The sequence below is a fragment of the Eretmochelys imbricata genome, chromosome 25, assembly GCF_965152235.1.
Source record: "Eretmochelys imbricata isolate rEreImb1 chromosome 25, rEreImb1.hap1, whole genome shotgun sequence".
NCBI classification, from domain to species: Eukaryota; Metazoa; Chordata; order Testudines; family Cheloniidae; genus Eretmochelys; species Eretmochelys imbricata.
This window is the reverse complement of record NC_135596.1, coordinates 11731780-11751953: the sequence shown is the minus strand read 5'-3', so window position 1 is coordinate 11751953 and position 20174 is coordinate 11731780. Positions and strand designations below refer to the sequence as shown.

The 20174-nt window shown below is 54.2% G+C and overlaps 1 protein-coding gene across 1 annotated transcript; it reads right to left on the bottom strand.

Moving 5' to 3' along the window:
* Positions 1–2314: 2314 nt before the first annotated feature.
* Positions 2315–18265, bottom strand: FGF22 (fibroblast growth factor 22). Its single transcript, XM_077842161.1, has 3 exons — positions 18016–18265; positions 3007–3110; positions 2315–2509 (listed from the first exon to the last, which is right to left on the bottom strand). Exons 1-3 carry the CDS (start codon positions 18263–18265, stop codon positions 2315–2317), a joined length of 549 nt encoding a protein of 182 aa, XP_077698287.1.
* Between the last annotated feature and the right edge of the window lie 1909 nt (positions 18266–20174).

The following is a 20174-nucleotide window of genomic DNA, read 5'->3' as shown; positions in this document are numbered from 1 at the left end:
TGCTGAAGATGCTGAGACTCCTAAGTGATTGGGTGGCCTTATGAACGGGAGCGTGCTGGACTCCGCAGGGGGAAGGCTCCTGCTGGAGAGTAGTAACAGAGCTGAGCTCGTCCATTCGTGGTGGCACCCACGCGCCGTTCGCAGTTACGAGGTGCGTGCACACAGAGATCGACTTTGAACCGCTGCTTCCTAGCAATTGGAACCCATCATTGCCTTTCTCCACCTGGCTTCAGACCTACCTTGTTGGCTTCCCCTGGGCCTAACCAGACAGCACAACCGGATGGGCAGAGTCTGCTGCTGCTCCGGCACGGAGGCCTTGGGTGAGAAGTTTCTTTTCCGGCAGAGCTTGGTCTGGGGGGTGGTGACGGTTAGGAAATCCAGTCACTGCCCCAGTTCGTGCTGCTGATGTCCAGAGAAGGGAATTTCCTCCCAAATACAGATGGTAGCAGCAGGGTGACTCCTAGCGTAGTGATGCGTAGAAGGAAGCATGGGTGTCTCGCTTTCATTGCGGCAGGGATTGCAGGCTGGGCTGTAACCTGGTGAACACAGGCCAAGAGCACAGTCCTCTCAGCACCTGGGAGCCCTTTGCTTCCCTCTGATTGTCCTTATCTGTGGAGGAAACGGCGAGGAGTATGAAATCCAAGCGTGTTCTGGGAGCGTTATCAGTGCTATGAAGTGAGATGCCCCTGGAGTACCATTGATGAGCTCGTGGGGCTGTTCTTGTATCTGGGGCCCTGCCTTGCCCTGGCCTCCTGGGACGTGTTTGGCTGTGAGCGGACCCTGAACTCACTCCCTATCTTATCTTTGCCCAGTCTCTCTGGCTACTTCAGTCTCCTGAGGACCCTTCCCTGAGGGTGTCTCCTGCTGTTTGACAAGAGCTTAAATGGAGCCATGGCTTTCACTTTCTCTTGGCTCATTGCCTGTGGATGGGGGAGGTGGTACCCATATTAATGGGACCAGCGGGAGGTCACATCTGTTTATCCTGCTTCTTTCCCCTTCTACCCTACTCTGACAGCTGGGACCAGCTCATCATCTGGACCAAATCTGGCCGTGCTCAGTGCTGACCTAGTTAGGTCCTTACTGAGGATGCCCAGTGGTGGTCATGAATCCTGAGGATCTCGGCAGTGAGTCAGAGCCGCCCTATAGAGGGTCAAAAGGCCCCATCGCCTTGATCCCTTTACTGGGCTGCATCAGGATCCAATTTCCTAGGGCAAAGTGAGCTCATGCCCATTTGGGCCTGTGCCCTTCTTTGAGCTGTGGGCTGTCAATCTGACCCACCATGCTCTACGCTGGCCACAGGGCGTCCTTCATGGGGCTGTGAACGAGCAATGCAGGGCAGACCGCTCTGCTGCTTTAAAGCCCTCTCGGCCCTTTGGTGGTGGGGAAAGGGACACAAGACAAGGACTTGGAAAAGCAGGAGGCGCTGGTTCTTTTCAAACCAGCCGCGCCCTGTTTCATTTCATCGCACACACGTGTACACACCTCCCCTTAACTTTGCTCTTCAGGACAAATTCCATCACCGGTCTTGATGCTGTACCTAGCTAATACTTCACACACACAGTATTTGACACCTTCACCAAGGTATCGAAGGCAATCACTGCTGTGTGTGCCCTTTCAAGAATGGGCCCCTCTAGCTGCCATGTTCCAGAGCTGGCTGCCGTCCACTCTGTCTCGCAAAGGCACAAGTTGTAGACCAGTGATTTCAGCTTTTGGAAAGCCAAGCGGATGCAGCACAGAGAACCCCGAAGAGCAAAACTACAGAGATTTGACCGCTCGCCCTCCAGCAATGACACAGCCCTGTGGCTACTGTAAAAATACGGAAGAGTGCTTTAATTTGCCTGGACGCTTATAGACATACACTGTATACACGTGCATTGATACATAGTTTAACAAAAACAACCCCAAAGTGTCTGGCTGTTCCCACTTGGGTAGCTCAGCCTCACGCCATCCGTGGTCCTCCTTTTGAGGGAACAATAGTTGGAGCATTATGCCCAGAGATCTTGGGGCCTGCTGTGGGGGGACGGGGGAGCTGCCAGCGCTCAGGGTGACACAGCAGGATGATTCCACTTCCTGGTCCACGGGGAGCCAGTTCTATTCAAGGGGGAGCCAGCGTCCCGGCTCTGGTTTGGCACTGCTCGCTGGAGAGCAGGTCCAAAGCAGTGGTTTTAAATCCTTCGCTGCTCCCCATGCTGGAGGGCAGGGGGAGAGCCCATCTCCTTTTTTGTTACAAAAAATAATAAATAGCACAAAAAAGTCCTTTTAAAAAAAACATACAAACCCCAGCCCGACTCGGTCCAGGGCGGCCGCGTGCGTCTCAGGAGACGAGCATGGGCAGGAAGTGAGTGGAGAGGTGTTGACGCTGCGTCTTGCCCCCCTGCCTGGGCTTGCCCTGGCCGTTGAGGGCCAGGAACATGTGGTGGTCCCCGTGGTGCCAGTGTAGTGAGGCGTAGGTGTTGTAGCCGTTCTCCTCGATGCGCTCTTTGAACTTGCAGTTGGGGTTATACTCCTTCTGGGGAGACAAACAGGACCGTGAGTACGGTGCGGCTGGGGGGGTGTCCTCTGACGGGGGGGCTGGAGCAAGGAACCTCAGGAGTCTGGGGTTATAGCTCCAGCTCCTGACCGGGAATGAAGTTCAGAGGTTATAGGAGGGGACTAGGAGTCAGGGAGCTCGTGCTCCAGGAAGGGAGTGGGGTCTAACCGAGTAAGCGGCCAGGAGGCAAGACTCCTGGATTCTTCTCCTAGCAACGTGCTACGGGCCCCCCAGCAGTGAGGGCTTCCTTCCAGCAGGCTGCCTGTCTCTAAGCAGCTACCCAACCCCTCTCTTGGCAGCATCAGGCACAATATCCTGAATGCCAGGCTGGGCCGAGCAGGGTCCTGCTAGCTTCTATCCCAAATTCTCCAGCCGACCAGTCTGATCCCTGGTCCAGAACGAAGCCACGAGCCGCACTCCCCACAGAGCATCATGTAAGGAGGGCCGAGGAGGAGGGGAAACAGCTTGCTACCTACCGACCCGTATACTTTCCCCTTCTTGTTCATGGCCAGGTAGAAGCCCGTGTGCACGGATTTGATGGCTACGACACCCACTCGCACCGACCGGATCTCCAGGATGCCTGGGGGGGACAGAGAATTCAGGGCACTGAATCGGGAGAGTGTACCCATGCCGCAAGCGGGCGTGGAGAACAGCTGGGCTGCCATGGCGCAGGGCCAAGGCGCTTCATTTCGTTAGCCAGCAAAGCACTGTTTTGTACGAGTGCTGACGGAAGCCATCGCATTGCCTGCTACTGAAATGCAGCCACCTCTGGGGTGGAAGGTGGCAGCTGTTTAGCAGCTTATTACAGCAATACCACTCAATACCTAAGAAGCCTTTCATCCAATTCAAACTTTTCAAGGGAGGCAGCGTGCAGGCGGCTAGGCTGGAATTTGTCGAGGGCACCCTTGTGTGGAGGGTTCTACCTGGACCTTTGTCAATGAGGCTGCCGGTAGGAAAACATCTTCCTGCCGCTCCCTTCGCACCCTGCCCGCATGTACAATGCAGGTGTTAGCCCAGCTTGCCTGACCTCTGATTTCCCAGTAATGGTCCCCAGGAGGCTTGAGTTAATTGAATGCCTCCCATCGTTAAAGACTCAAATCATCCCCAGCAGCCCGAAAGCTGGGAGCCAGACAGCTGCTGTCACGTGACTAACAAGGCACTGCATTATGCAGTGAAGCTTGTGTCTCTCCCCAACAGAAGCTGGTCCGATAAAAGATATTTCCTTGCCCCTTGAGAGCGTTAATGTATCACTGGACAGGGGAGCGACTGGAGGCTGGAAAGCGAACCAGTGAGTGACTGAGTTACAAATTGCTGCATTGAAATCCCCTGGCCGAGGAGAGCTTTAAGGAGGGATGGCGGGATAACCAGCAGTGCATGGCCAAAGCGCTTACCATCTAAATAGACAACAAGTGGGAGGTGAAACTGAGGCACTGTGCGCGGCAGTGACTGGCAGGGTCACACAGCAGGTCAGGGGTGAGACTAGAACCCAGGTCTCCTGACTCCCAGTCCAGTGTGCTGGGCACTGGGCAACACGGCCTCCCAATTATTGGTTGCGTTGCAGGAGCACCAAGAGCTCCCAATCAGAGATCAGCGCGCCACTCCGCTAGGCGTCCGTACACACTGTGAAGAGAGCCCGTGTTCCAAATAGCTTCAATCTAAGCCAAGGCTTCGGCCACGCTGGGATTTTTGGGCTGAATGCAGTGGGGACAGATGATGCAATTTCACCGAGGAGCTCTTGGGCCAAACGCTGATCTTGGTTCTTCTAGTGAAAATCTGGAGTCAGTCCGTGGAGATCAATGGAGTGACTCCCGATTTTCAGCAGTGTAAGATCAGAAATAAGTCCAAGGTAAGCCCTAGACTGCTTCAGAGCTCGACAAGATGCTTGTGTGATATGTTGTTTAGTAGTATTCATTATTTGTCTTGTGATAGCTTGGGGCCACACTGCACTAGGTGTAAAAAGGAGAGTCCCCTGCCCAAAGCACACAGTAGAGAGATCTTTCAGTTCCTCCAAGCCTGGAGAGGTTTCTCCTTCCTGCCACAATACAAAACAAAAAGACCCTTTGATTCAGAGCTGGAGAGGGAGACTGGGTTTGCAGAGCTCCGCTCTGGGGCCTTCATCCTTCCAAGCTGATCCAGCCCATAGCACAGAGCTGCGCCATATGCACTAAGGGAGAGAAATCCAGTTTCCTTGGGTTGCCCGGCCTTATCTGTAGAGTGCTGACTGTGTGTTCAGTAGAACTGCTTGCAAATTTTCCAATGCCCGTTTTCCGTCAGAAAATGCGGACTTGACGGAACTGGCGAAACGTATCGATGTTGCCGACACTGGACAGGAAATTATCAAAGCGATTTGTTTTGACTTTATTGTTTCAACTTTTACAGTATAATTTAGAATACAGACCAAAGTCAAAAGATTTAGACTTTTAATATAGCACAAAATGAACTAAAGTCAAAATATCTCCGTATCGTGTCGTTTCGATGTTTTGGAAATGAAATCGAGGAATTTTCATTGTGTGATAAATTAGGAAATTTTGACTTTTCAAATTCGATTCAGCTCAAGAGATGATCCTCAGCTGGTGTGAAGCAGAAAAACTCCATTGACCTCAATAGATCTACAGTGACTTTATGCCACCTGCAGATCTGTCCCAAAGCCTCTATCCCCAGGAGCTCAGACAACACCGAATGCCCTGGAATGCACAAAGAAGAAAACTGATGCATCCGATGAAGTGAGCTGTAGCTCACGAAAGCTTATGCTCAAATAAATTGGTTAGTCTCTAAGGTGCCACAAGTCCTCCTTTTCTTTTTGCGAATACAGACTAACATGGCTGCTACTCTGAAAGAAAACTAATGTAGCTCACCAGACTAATTGGTGTCTGTCCTGATAACAAGCATGTGTGGATGTTGACTGAGCTAATCAGTGCAAACAGTTCCTGCCCTTGTCTGTGTTTAGGAGCCAGCTACTCAGACTGCTGCCAGCTCTCCTGAATGCAGACAAAGTCCTTAGAGTGATTTGTTTTTATGTTGCTAATACCTAGTGGTTAGATGGAGCTCTTTTGTCAGTAGATCTCAAAGTGCTTTACAGAGGAGGTCTGCATCATTATCCCTCTTGTACAAATGGGGAAACTGAGGCACAGAGTGGTGGTGATTTCTTCTTTTGTACGTGCCACAAGTTGACTGTTTGGCCCTCTAATGGCTGCATCATCGAGGGCACCAAGGTGTTGCAGTCCCCCCCCCCCCCGCAATCTTCTAAACGTGCACTCCTGCCCCACATGTGGAACTCTCTGCCTCACTGCCCCACCCTCCCACGGGGAAGATTGGACTAAGTCACCTTTCTGCATTGTGGTAGCTGCTCTGGCCCATGCAGTCAGCAGCCTGTGGAGCCTAGTCTAGGATCTGCATCCCAAGTTGCAAGCAGGTAAATTAGGACTTCTGAAATTCATCAGCATGCCGGTCTCTCGATCCCAGAGTTGCTGCCACTCTCCGAGGACACAGTTGTCAGCCCTGATATGCCATGATCCATCTGGGATTGGCACTGGGCATGAATGTGAATGGCTGTTACAAAAGGATGGCGCCTTGTCTAAGTTTTGGGGGAGCTCTGTGTGCCAGTAGATACAAATTAGATATTAATGCGTGGCGAAGGCAACTGCAAATGATATGTGTCACTGCATTCAGTTCCACATCAACCAGATGCGGATGCTGCCTTCTGCTCTAAACTGCTCCACCATATTCTGCTGGAGCGAACATCAGCGCCAGGACCAAGGTCTGCAGAAGGTTCCTGCTAGCTTCTGAATCAATGGCCGTGCGGGAGCTGATCTTTCCTTTGCGTTCTGCATGGGAACAGTGTGTTCGACTACAGTCTAGTTTGACTCCTAAAGAAGTGAGAACAGGCTAGAAAGAGATCGGACTGTCCTCAGTACAAACTGTTAGGGGTTGGCTGGTCAGGTAGAAGTTTCTCCCAACCTTGCCACTCTTTCCTGGCTTCCAGTGGGGACTAGGGGTTGGCCTGGTTCTCAGGTGCCAGGAGCAGCTTTGCTCCGTCCTGGAGTTATCTGCTGAGATTGACCAGAGCTCAACAGGAATGTTTATTGCTTCAATAAAACACCGTTTGTATCAGTGTTTTTTCTTTCTGTAAAATGCTCGCAACCAAGGAGACAAATTCCAGTTGCCCTCAAGAGCCGGGGATGGGACGAGATGCCCCTTAAGCCCGACAGGATGCTTTGAAACAGACCATTCCAGGTGATGTTAGGCAGTAAACTGAGCACACGGAGGATCCAGAAGAATGGACTCTTCCAGGGATCTGCTCTTGCCCCCAACATATTGATAAATGATCTGCCCCCCCCTCTCCCCGCCAAGGCCATTCAGGTATGCAGATGACATCTGCCTCGGTTCAAGAGACAGACTTCCAAAAGATTGGGGACAACCTGAACTAAGGCGTGGTAGCATCGGACTCTTGCAAGAAGTGGAGTCTACAGACCCAGGTGTCAAAGACTGTGTGGTCATACTTCCATCTGTGTCACACCAGTGCTTCGCAAGAGCTCCACGTCGTCTTGAGTGGAAAACAACGGGCATGGGACCCGCTAGCCGTATATCGAGGAGTAACTCCTAGCTTGTATGCTTACCTCCAAAGAATGCCTCACCCACATAGCTGATAAGATTATGAGCAAAAATGACCCCCAAATAAGCTTCCCAGCTCAACGTGGGGGGGGCAAATGCGCACACACTGTTCAGCTCAGTGCTAGCTCTCTGCTGTGCTCCAGGGTGGTTAAGCTCTTCCCCCACCAAGCTAGTTGATGTCCAATTGAATCAAACAATGAGAATAACCAGGATTACGAGACCAAACAAACACCGAGTTGCTGCTGGTCCTTTTGAATATCTGGTCTGCTAACATCAGGCGTCATGTTCCAGCACAAGAACTGCCTGGACAAAATCCAGGAGACCCACAACTGCCATTTGTCACAGGGATCTGGGAAGTGTCTCACCACCATGAGCAAAATTAAGGAGGGACTAGGAAAGCCGGAGGTTCAGGTAGACCTTTCCCAAGGGCCTAGCACAACTGAGTCACAAGAGGTGCTGTGAGCGTAGGAACGCATGCAGTCTGGTAGCGCAGAGGAGGAGTTGGGACTCGCTGTGTGACGTGGGGTGGATAGTGTTCTTGGTGCCTCATGTGGTCAGCCAAGAAAAATCCCTGGGATGAGATTTAACAGTCCGTTCGGGCCCTATAATTTATGCTCATCGTCTGACTTTCTGCATGACACAAGCCAGAGAACTGCACCCCATAGTCCTTAGAGGGGAGGGAATTCCCCTCCCCTTCTCTACCAGCCCAGCAACTTGTGCTGGGAGATCCTGGGATGAAAGGTGCTGCACGAAAGGAAAAGCATGGTTACCATCAGGCGCTGGCTGTGGAATTGGGATTTTTGTCCCCTTGCTATGTTCTCTGATCTCCACCTTGAAAAACAGGCCAGCGCTTTGATCACGAGCTGCACGGCCCGTGAGATCAGGCCTGCCTTTTCTGAGGAAGAGCAAAGAACAAAAGCACCTCAGCTTGTCCCTAGCTGCATTAGCCGCAGCCACAGCCGTCCTTTCACGCTGTCAAGGAGATGAAAGTTGGGGACGGATTTCCCTGCAGGGAAAAGTCCAGATTTGTTGTGTGATTTATTTTCCCCTCTCCCTTGGGACCAGCTGCTTCCGTAGAGCCAGGCGCAAGGGATCTAAGCAAAACCTCCACGTGGCTGGAACAAATGGTCAGTCTTTGACCAGCGCTGACCCCTGATTTATTTCCTCCTAATTAGCAGCTGTGTTGTGTGTTTAGTCGAAACGTGGTTCCTGATCTTCAGGTACCAACCCCGCTGTTTAGATCATCCCGGGCTCTTTCACCTCAGCGCCCTCCCAGGGTTCCTTCGTCAGCTCCCGGTGCCTTTGGGGCCTGTGAAGAACAGGCCCTGCGGGCTAAGGGGAGCAGAGAGCCTGGCCCTAGTTCCTGGCTTCTTTCGCTGAGTGGCAGGGGGGAAAAAACATGAAGAAAGAGGAACTGAAGGGATTAAAGTGGTAAAACTGCAATTCTTCCCCGCTCCCCAGTGTCGCTGGCTTTGATTTTTTCCAAACTGCTGCTTTTCCCTTCCTCTTAGGAAACTCCGGCGGTGTCCTAGCTGCATGAGCCACATCCTCAGTGACCGACCAGGCCCAGGATGACTTCCTCATGTCAGCCTGCAAATCGCTGACCCACCTTCCAAGGAGAGAGAGAGGACTCAGCCTTGGGCAAAGAGGGGTTGGGTGTATTTGCAGCGTGTATACGTGTGCATGGGTACATGCTTTGCATATGTACATGCTCCACGTTACCTGCATAAACAAATCCTGTACAGATGCTCTGCCCATATACAATAATATGTGACATGCAGTACCCTGCCCCTATATACATTATGCTACGTATGCAGTGGAGATGTACATGCCATGCACATAGCTTGCACATGTACACATTTCATGCATTGCCCGACAGGGAGGCAAAGGTGCAGTGTGTCTGTGTGAATGGATGGAGGGGTGTGCAGGCCTGCGTACTTGTGAGAATAGGGGTGGAGGGGTGCGGACGTGTGTATACCAAAGGGAAGGTGGGGGGCTCAGTGCAAGGCCGGGGGCGTGTTTGAACGAGAGGAGGAGATGTGAGAATGGGGGTGGCAGAGGGTGTGTGCACATGGGAATGTGGGTGGATGTGAGTGCAAGTGGAGGGAATGCAGATGGATGAGTGGGGGGGGTGTGTGTGTGGACAGGGCTGGGGGAGGATTTATATCCCGTGGATTGTTAGCGGGTGTCTGAGTAGGTGGGGGTGGGGGAGTACATGAGGAGAAAAGGGGTGCAGTTGTAATACAGAACTAGCCTGGGCTCTGGCTCTGTGCTTGGCCAGAGGTGGGTGAGTGGCTGGCAGATCTCCTAGCAGAGACACTAATGCGAAAGGCATGTGGCCAGACAAGGCAGGGTTTACAAGGGAACACCCGGCACAGTTTCAGGAAACTCCATCTCCAGATTCCCGTAGCTCCTGTTCTGGCCAAGACCCTGGGGGTAGCGAGCCTCCGCACGGACACACGGCTCCGCCCGTGTGCTGCTGACTCCTTCACCGCCCCCAATGCTGGCACTGGCAAGCTGCACTGCCCTCACCGATGCGACTCAGCCAGCCTTACTCAGGGTCCTTAGCACCACCCCCTCGCACAGTCGTGTGAGGAGAGTTCATGTTGCCTTTGTCGGGGGCCCGAGGATCTTGCAGCATTTTGCAGAGGGCTAGTTCTCACAACACCCTGGGGAGTGAGGTAAGTATTTTCAGTCCCATTTTGCAACTGGGGAAACTGAGGCACAAAGGGGCTGTGAGTCACCCAAGCTGACACAGCAAGTCAGCAGCAGAGCCAGGCCCTCAGGTCAGGAGCTCCTGGCCCGCAGGTGGTTGCTCAGACTTCTAGACCATGCTACCACTTCTATTATTATGCTACACTCTTGGGAAATCCCAGCTCTCCTATTAAACCCAGTTCTGGGGCGGGATCTCCAGTCTCTGTGTCCATTCTCCACAGCAGTGGTTCCCTGGGAGGGTGTCTCCTTCCCCCACGTACCATGCTGGAGGCCTGCCCTCCTTAGCACCACCACACCTCTAATGCTTGAGCGAAAGGAGTAACTCCCCCAGGCTCTTACCCTCTTTTGTGGATTTGCCACTAGAGGGGGACAAACACACTCCTACCAGGAGCTACAGAAGCATCCCCCTTAGTGGCTGTGGCCCTGGGAGGAGAGAGTGTGAAATCCACTCAATGACACTGACAGACCCTCTTTTCTTTGAGGCAGGTGGGGTTTTCAGCACAGTGTCCCGCTTGTTCTTTGTATCACTGGAGGGGCGAGGGATCAGAGCCCCATTGCACCAGGCTGGATGGGGGTATATGCCCCACACCGGCATTGAGAGGGGTCGTGGGAGCTTCAGCACTCAATCAGCCTACCTGCTGGCACCTGGAGGGGGTTAATTAAGCAAGGCCACCTAGAAAGGAATCAGGTGAACCTCAGCTGCGGGAGACCCAGGAGAGAGGAATCAAGAAGGCGCAGAGCAGTGCAGGAGACTGGGAAGGGCAGAAGGGGCTTAAGATTGTATCTGTGGTTTGGGGATTTGTGGGTGAGTACTAGGGAAGAATGCTGGGGTGTACAGCCCTGAAGGAAGGGTGAGGGCTGAAACCTTGGAGCGCCGGAGGGAAATACAGCTGCCCGGTGGTCCCAGGAGGGGGCTGTGGGGAAAGGCCTACTGCCAGCCCAGGGTAGGAAGACGCCTATGGGAGGCAGCAGGGATGAGTCTGAATAGACAGACCCAGGCTGTTCCCTACAGGCTTCCTGGGCTGCAACCTACAGGAGAGAAGGGGCCTGGGTTCCTCTACCAGCCACCAGGGAAGGTGGTGGAGAAAAAACCTGCAGAGACAAGTGGATCAGGACTTTTGAATACCCCAGGACAAGGGTGAGTACGGACCACGGGGCCCAGAGTCGTGGGTTGCAAACCTGTCATAACAACATTGGACATTTGCTGTGTTGGATTTTCTCTTACCTCGGAAGGCGTGGAAACAAACTACGACCTGGCCGAAGAGTTGACCCTTGCAGGGCTGGAGCAACCTTCGGCAGGAGCATTCGAACAAAGCCTGCTAGGCCTGCCCCGCCACAAGGGGGCCCACCTGCAGCGAGTCCACCCTTCTACTCGGGCACTGGTCGATTGGTCCTGCCCCAGAGAGTCTGCCGTCTAAACACAGGGGAGGTGCAAGGGGCAGGTGCAGACTGCAGTGACCCTGCAGGGGGTGCCGCATGATGCACGGATGGAGCCACGCGTGCAGCGGCTTAAAGGACACCAAGAGAGAGCCCAGGGTTGAGTCAGGGAGCCAGGTGCATTTTCGCAGCTGCCGCCTGACCTGCTGTCCTAGACCTGGAGTTTCCAGCCAAATCTGGTCTGGTTCATGCCCCGAACATCCCTCGTAAATAGGGCCAGAGCAGGACGGCCAGGGGCAGGTGGGCGGCTGTGCGTGATCACAAGGCAGGAAGTCTTTCATTAACGAGGCCAGCTCAGAGGAAGCCTGGCAGCCTCTGAGGATCAAAGGTCACCTGGCTCTTTATTGTTTCCGATTGCACTTCACGGATGGGGAAGCTGGCTGGGAATTGGAAGGCACCTGGCATTCTGCACCCCTTGCAGAGGCTTGGGAGAGCGGGGGGAGTGGGTCTAGATACCCACTCAGTGCTCCCCAGCTCAGTCCACTGGTGTATTTGCAATCAATCTCCCGTTGTTCTGATGGGCCAGCACCAGCAAGCCAGAATTCTCCCCCATTGCCCCAGGCCCCACATGGGGGGAAGGCAGAGGATGTGCTCTTACTCTCCAGAGAGAGGGAAGAGCTCCCAGGGGCGACCGAGCAAATGAGGACGGGAGAAGTGGCAGGAGCTGTCCTCGGTCAGGGTAAAGGAGGTGGGCGGGAAACTGGCAGGAACTGTGAGCAAGGGAGAAGGCTCCAGACCCCATAGGAGGCAGACAGACAGACAGACAGATGCATGCATGTTGGGCTCCACAGATGGATGGATGGACAGATAACAATTTAGGCCAAATTATTTCACATGAAAGGACCATTCAACATGGTCCCAGTTGGGGTGGCTGCAGCAGCTGTTACAAAGGAGTTGGAGAGAGGGGCAGGCTCATTTCTGGAGCTGGGGAGAAGCTGCCATAGATTTATATGCCAAGGGGGTTCTGGCCACATCCTCTGGCCCTGGCGATCAGGGCAGATTGTTTCCCGCAGCACCCCCTGCTGGCAAGGACAGAGATTAGTCTCTCTCGCTCTGGAAGCAGCCAGCAGGCTCCTTACTTTGCTTTGTGCCACAGCGTCCTGACATAGCTGCAGGCGAACGGACCCGTCGCCACAAACTGCTGACGCAGGGCTTGCTCCAGCACCCATGGCAGCCTGTGGACAGGCTCCTACTGATGGCAAGGGAGCAGGCCCAGGACCCATTGAGGAGGCCCATTCTGTTCTCCCTCTCCTTTCCCCCAGCACCCCTGGAAGCAGAGGATAAAACCTCCGGTGGGACTTTCCGTTCCAAACCCAGCCGCTGGGGCACGTGCCCCAGGCTTTGCTGCAGTGGGCAGCTCCCGGGACAGTGGGAGCAACGCAGGGGGATCTGCAGCTGAGTCTGGGTTAGCTCAGCCCAGGGGTGAGCGGTCACAGTGCTGCAAAGCCATGCCCCTCGCTGGCGCAGCACTCCTCGTGGGCTGGTGCTTGGGCTCCTGGGGCATATCCCATGCTGCAATCAGCCTAGCTGCTCTCTGATTTCCACCCCCCCCCCCAATGACTTGTGGGAGGATTTGTCTGTCTTTCCAGGCACCCAGGGGGGATTGTGGGAAGGCATTGGAGGACAGGAAGCATTCGAGTGGTGCAAGCCCACATCCTCCCTGCAAAGAGGGTGGGTTACCAGCTGGGTGAACCCAGCATTCAGGACAGGATGGGCCAGGTAACCCAGGTTTAAAGCGCCACAGCCCTAGAGTTTTGTGTGTGGAGGGGAGCCAGGATGGGGCATCTCCCGAGTAAGACCCCAGCCTCTCTCTTTTGTGAAAACATCTCCCTTAGATTTTCACACTCAGCTGGGCACCACTTCATCTCTTAGCATGAGCAAAACTGGGCTCCATTAAGCAACTTTCTCTGTCCCTGTTTTGCATACAGCGCACCATCCCCAGTCTCTAATTTTGGCTCATCATGGCCATTAAAAGGACACGGTCAGGATGAAAGTGGTGTTTTACAAAGACCAGTGCTGGCGAAGCCTGGGATCAATGGGAGCACAGAAACTGCTAGATCAGACTAAGAGCCCATCACCCCGTCTCCAACAGGCCCCAGCACCAGCTACTTCAGAGGAAGGTGCGTGAAACGCTGCAGCAGGCATTTATGGGAAAATTTTTCTTAAGCCCCTCGGTTATTGGTTGGCTTCTGTCTAAAACGGGAGGGGTCAGATCCTTTCCCAGGGAGAAGGGAAATTTACCTCTTCCTCTGTGGCATTTGCCACCCACCTGTCGCAGGGTTGCACTCGTACCCAGGAGCCAGGACCTGGCGCTGGCGAGAAACCAGTGAAACCGACCAGTCGTCTTTTGCACGGTCTGAGCAAAGCCCCGAGCAAACAGCCTGGGTGGTGAGAAGCTAATTAGGTGGCTGCGACTCCAGTCAGGTTTAATGATCCTCTGCGACTGCTGCTGTTAACAACAAAGGACGTTTGCTACTCTAAAAATAACACAAGCGGGTCTGCTCTCAGTCCCGGCTGGATCTGTCCTGGGAGTTCAAACCCGATAGTGTCTCTGTGCCCTAGCCCAATAAAATCGCCACCCCAGTAAAAGGCTAGATCCCACCTTGGCCAGTCTCAGGCTTAGCAGCGGGGGCTGCACAGCAATCAGAGCTCCCAGGAGGAGCTGATCTGGCCAAGTTCCCTGTGGGAGGCTCCAGGACAGCATATGTTTCTGTTGCGGCAGCGTCCGCACAAAGTCCGTGCCCCCCCCACATCACCCCAGGCCGTGCTGTTAGCCAGGGCCGATATGGAGTCCCTGTTCTGCCTTCATTATTCCTTTCCAAGCCTTCGGCTCCTGTTGGGGAGCTTGGCAGGAGCGAAGGGCGACGCAATCCTCCCACTTGGGCCCTTGGTGTTGGCAACCATCAGCTTCAGAGGAAAGACATGGCTCTGCCACTGAGCCCCTGTGTGGAGTCAGGCCCGTCGCTCTGTGCCTCAGTTTCCCTAACTGTACAATAGAGATCATCCTTTGTCGGTCTTGTTTCTTATGATTGTAAACTTTCTGGGGGAAGAGTCTCTCTGTCTGTTCGCTTCCCAGCACAATGGGGTCCAGATTTCAGCCGGAGCCTGTAGGTGCTACTGTCACACCAATAATAAACTGGATCAAACTCACAGGGAAGGGTAACCCTGGCCGATCTGGGCCATGTTAGTCATCACCTAGCCACGCTAGGCTAGACTCCACCCTCGTTAGGGTCAGTGGAACTGCCTGGATGCAAGCGAGGACAGGATCCAACTCCTGCAGGAGTCAACCCCTCAGATTGTGCACAGATCTCAGGCAGCTTTCCCGGCTCCAGGGCTTTTCTCTTCAAGATACCATCAGCCTCCCATCCCTGTCTCCGTGGCCGCATTTGGGGGCCAAGTCCGGCCAGGAGCTGCAGCGCTGTTATCAAGGACATGGGAGTGGGGTGGGGACCGGCAGAGCAGGGAGAGAGTGGAACTGAATCAGGACTTTGCTTCCACAGTGAAAATATTTACAGCTGAACCCTGATGAACTGAGACCCTCCAGCATACAGGGGCCACTGGCCACCTCCTCCTGCCAGCAGCCTGGTGTGGCCCTCCTGATTAGAGGCTGGTGGAGAAGGCAAAGAGCCAGCCTCATGCCCCAGGGAAAGGCCTAATCTTGTGTTGTTGTTACCGTCTCCTAGCATCAGGCTCCTCCCCACACCTCCTCTCTGGGGGATGCAGGTTACCCTGCTGTAGCAAAGCAGCCAGGCAATGTGATGCTCCTGATACCCTTGCTGTGATTTTCCCTGATCCTTCCTTAATGCACTCGAGATGTCATACCATAATGCTGTCCGATCTGGTCAGGCTGCACGCTATTTGGGACAGTGGCCTCACCTTCGTATTTGACTATTAAGTACTCGGGCTCTATGCAAAGGTATCATAACAGCAATATCTGGCCTCCTGTAACAAACACAGGCCTCCATGCATCTGCCCAGGCCTCCTGACGTTAATTAGGATGCGGTTCTGGGCACTGACGCAAAGGCAGATGCGCAAAGTTCCTTGCTGCATTTCAGGGCCAGTCTGTTGCACAGGGAGAGCTGGGTAGAATTCCAGGGGTCTGGGAAGCGGGCTTGGAATGGGCCAGGATTAATGTAGCGGAGGGGTGCTAAGACTAGAGGATGCCTCAGTCTGCAAAAAGTCAGACCTGGATTCTGAGCCTCCCGCTCCAACAGAAATTTGGTTCAAGCCCAACTCATCTTAAGAGCGATTCTTCTAAGTATTAACACTACAAGAGCGTCCCTAAGAATCATAGAATCACAGAATATGGGGGTTGGAAGGGACCTCAGGAGGTCATCTAGTCCAACCCCTGCCCAAAGCAGGACCAATCCCCAACTAAATCATCCCAGCCAGGGCTTTGTCAAGCCTGACCTTAAAAACTTCAAAGGAAGGAGATTCCACCACCTCCCTAGGTAACGCATTCCAGTGTTTCACCACCCTCCTAGTGAGAAAGTTTTTTCCTAATATCCAACCTAAATCTCCCCCACTGCAACTTGAGACCATTACTCCTCGTTCTGTCATCTGCTACCACTGAGAACAGTCTAGATCCATCCTCTTTGGAACCCCCTTTCAGGTAGTTGAAAGCAACTAGCAAATCCCCCCTCATTCTTCTCTTCCGCAGACTAAACAATCCCAGTTCCCTCAGCCTCTCCTCATAAGTCATGTGTTCCAGACCCCTAATCACTTTTGTTGCCCTCTGCTGGACGTTTTCCAATTTTCCGTTTTCCAATAAGGCCAAGATCAGGCACCTATTGATAACATATAGAGAATAAAAGAGCCCAAGAATTTACAATAGTGTAGCCAAAGGGCAGGGAAAAGGGATCATTATCCCCATTTTACAGATGGGGAACTGAGGGCCAGAAAGATTAAAGCCCAGGTCCTCAGAGGTATATAGCCCAGATCCCATTCAAACCAATGGGAGTTAGATGCCTAAATATCGTTGAGGATCTGGGCTTTAAAGTGCCTCACCCAAGGCTGCACAAGGTGTCAGTGTCAGAGCTGGCAAGTGAACCCAGATCCCCCGAGTCCCAGGTCACAAGCCCATCCTGACCCTCATTAGCAGCAGGCAAGTGGCCCTGTGATCTAGTGTGAGCTCGTCGCTGCATGTAGCTGGACAGGTGACTCAATCACAGGGCAAACAATTGCTGCAGGTGCCGAGTGCAACCAAAAAGAGAATTATTAGCGACCAGACAAGAAGCTGCTGTCCCGATGGCCTGATGAGGCCAGGTGTTGATTGCAGGGGCTGGGCCTCAGGGCTGGGATGCGGGGGGAATTGGAGATTTCCGGTGGCCTTGCAGGAGATCTTCTAGTGCATACTTACAGCAAGATTTTCAAAAGTGACGCAGTGAGTTTGGTTTCAGAGTAACAGCCGTGTTAGTCTGTATTCGCAAAAAGAAAAGGAGTCCTTGTGGCACCTTAGAGACTAACCAATTTATTTGAGCATGAGCTTTCGTGAGCTACAGCTCACTTCATCAGATACATCTGATGATGATACATGTATCTGATGAAGTGAGCTGTAGCTCACGAAAGCTCATGCTCAAATAAATTGGTTAGTCTCTAAGGTGCCACAAGGACTCCTTTTCTTTTTGCAGTGAGTTTGGGGGCCCAACTTGAAGCTACTTTAGAGAGCAGGTGCTCAGGTCCCTTCTGAAAATCAGGCTTCTCTGAAGCAGCTCAAGCTGTTGCTAATCACTTCTGAAAGTCCGGGCCTTACTTGAGTTTCTGTGAGAGATGAGCCTGAATCTGAACTGGAATAAAAACCTGGATCCGGCCCCATGGTTCATGGCTGCAGCTAGAGCCAAACTCCCCCAGCTCTGCTTTAAACGGAGCTTCCCGTCTTTGAAAACCCCTGCTCTCTTCGTGACGCATGGTCCATCCTGCCTGTCCTTGGGTAAGTCGCTTCCCCGCTCGGGCCTCAGTTTCTCCGCCTGTAAAATGGGGATAACGGCGCCTACCCACCTTTGTGGAGCACTTTGTGATCGAGCGATGGGAAGTGCTCAGTGTGTTATGGTTATGTTCGTGCTCGATCAGGTGGTCTCAATGCAATGAAAACTCCCGCTGCCTTTGATGGCACTCTCTCCCTGTAGCAGTGGGCCAAACAGCACTAAGTAATCCCCGAAAAATTCCTCAGAAAAAACACCTGCCGCAGTGTATCCAGCACACCACCTCTCCACTCTGGCATCCATGTACACGGATGCTCCCCAGGGCCTATGTACATCTCTGAGAGTTAACATGCTTGTAATGACCCCGCTGGGCAAGCACCTCTCCTCATGGTGACTCTCTTCCTGTTATTTTCCTTTGTGATGAGAGTGGGAACCTGGGGGAACCTGGGCTCCAAACAGCCAGAGAAAAGGACCAGGTCCACCAGCAGGGTAGGAAGGATCAGGGCCCGGGGGGGTGGGGATAGGACCATTAATAACAGAGCCTTCCACCTTCAAAGCCCTTTACACACATTAACCAAGTCCTCCCTGCCAAGTCTTGTCTCCCATGTCACAGACAGGGAAACTGAGGCACAAGGAGGCAAAGTGATGCACCCGGGGTTGCAGCCAGAGGCAGAGCAGGGGTGAGAAAGGACCTGTTCCTGGCTCCCAGGCCAGTGCTCAAACCACTAGCCCCTGATACCTGGGGCACAGGCCTCTAATGTCCCCTGGGGACTCCCCCACCCCGGTGCCCTCCAGACTCACTGTTAGGACTTTCCTTCCACCGTGTGCCTTGCACCTTGCCACTGCTGTCGATGCACAGGAAGAAGTGGGTGGCGCCGTACAGCCTCCTCCAGCGCACGTCGCCCTCCAGATGATTATAGCTGCGGGGGCGCCTGCTGGTGGCCCCCGAGCGGTTGCTCCCCGAGGGGTCCCCGTGGGCCGATCCGGCGAGCAGCGAGAGGGCCAGGCAGAGCCAGAGAGAGCAGGGGCGGGCCAGCCCCCGCCGCCCCATGGCAGTCCCGGGGGCAGGAGGTCCAGGCGGCAGGCGGGACGGGTGCGACCATGCGCTACGATGGGTTCCAGCACATGCCCGGGCTCAGGCTGGCGGGAGGCGCGGGGCTCGTCGCCGGCCCAGCCAAGAGCTCCCTGGGGGCATCCCCGGTGCCAGCTTCCCCGCAGGGCTCCTAGGGCAGGGGGGACCCCCCCCCCACCCCCAGGAAGGGGTCAGCGGGCAGCAGCCCCTGGGGAAGCCCAGCCAGGGCAGGCAGGAGCGGGCGGGTGCCCCCAGCCCTGGCTCCCTGCCCGGCCGCTGCTGGAGTCAGGCTCAGAGCGGGTGGCAGCGGGGACTCCCGGGCGCCGGCCGCGTCCCGGTCTCAGCCGCGGCAGGAGCAGACGCCACGCGGGGCCGGCCGGACCCGGGGACTCCTGCCATTGACAGAGCCGCCGCTTCTCCGGTGGGGGGGGGGCTGCCCGGCGACGTCCCAGCCAATGGCAGCGGGCGGAGGGCGGGGCGGCTCCTCTCATTCATAAATCTGCGAGGCCTTTAAAGGGCTGGGTGCGCGCGTGTGTGAGTAGATCTGTGTCTGCGTAGAAGGGGGGAGCGTGTTTGTCTGCATTTGTGTGTGTGCGCATCTCTGTCCGTGTGTGTGTGTGTGTGTGTGCGGGCATAGGCGCGCGCATGTCTGTGTGGGCGTGTGCATGCGGGTGTATGTTTGCGTGTGCGTGTGTGCGCGTGTGTGCATGTTTGTGTTTGTGTGTGTGCGTACGTGTGTACATACGTGTGCGCATGTCTGTGTGGGCGTGTGCATGCGGGTGTATGTTTGCGTGTGTGCGTGTGTGTGCGTGTGTGCATGTTTGTGTTTGTGTGTGTGCGTACGTGTGTCCATATGTGTGCACACGTTTGCGTGGGCGTGTGCATGCGGGTGTATGTGTTTGCGTGTGTGTGCGTGTGCATATCTCTGTGTGTGTGTGCGTACGCGTGTCCATATGTGTGCGCACGTCTGCGTGGGCGTGTGCATGCGGGTGTATGTGTTTGTCTACAAGTGTGTGTGTGCGTGTGTGCATATCTCTGTGTGTGTGCGTGTGTTTGTGTGCATATCTGTGTGTGTGTGTGCGTATGTGTGTCCATGCAGGTGTGTGCGTGTGCATGTTTGTCCGCCTTTGCAGGCTTGTGCATGTGTGCGTGCGTGTGTATGTGCATGACTGTGAGTGTGTTTGGGATCATGTGTGCCCATGCATGGGGCTGCCTGTTGCCCTGTCCTTGGTGCAGTCACTTGCACACTTCCGACCTTATGTCGCACGCCACCAGGGCTCCTTCCATCCTCTGTTGCACCCCACAAGCTCCCTGTGTGACCCCCCCCCCGCTCCTTCCCTTCAACGTCAGGGACTCCCTGCAACTGCCCCCTCAATCGCCACCTTGTCATTTTACATCCACTTGGCGCTAGTGTGAATGGCTGGGCAAGGGGCAGTGACATGGAAACTCAAGCGTGTGTGTGTGTGTGAGAGAGAGACAGAGAGATGGTGTGCACCACAACTTTCTCAGTTCTAACCTCAGCTCCGCCTCTGACCCTGGGCAAGTCCTGTCACCGTGCCTCAGTTTCCCTCTCTATAAAAGATGGGCTATTCCTCACTTGGGTGATGCATGGTCCATCCTGCCTGTCCTTGGGTAAGTCGCTTCCCCGCTCGGGCCTCAGTTAGAAAGTGTGAAAAATCGGGATGGGGGTGGGGGGTAATAGGCTCCTATATTTTAAAAAAAGCACTGAATATCGGGACTGTACCTATAAAATCGGGACATCTGGTCACCCTATTCCTCACCTCACTCACCCCGGGGAGAGACGTGTGCATGTGAGTGTGTAGCTGTGTCCTGACATCAGTGTGTCGTGTTTACCCCTAACACACACCTGAGTGTTCTGCCTTTTTCA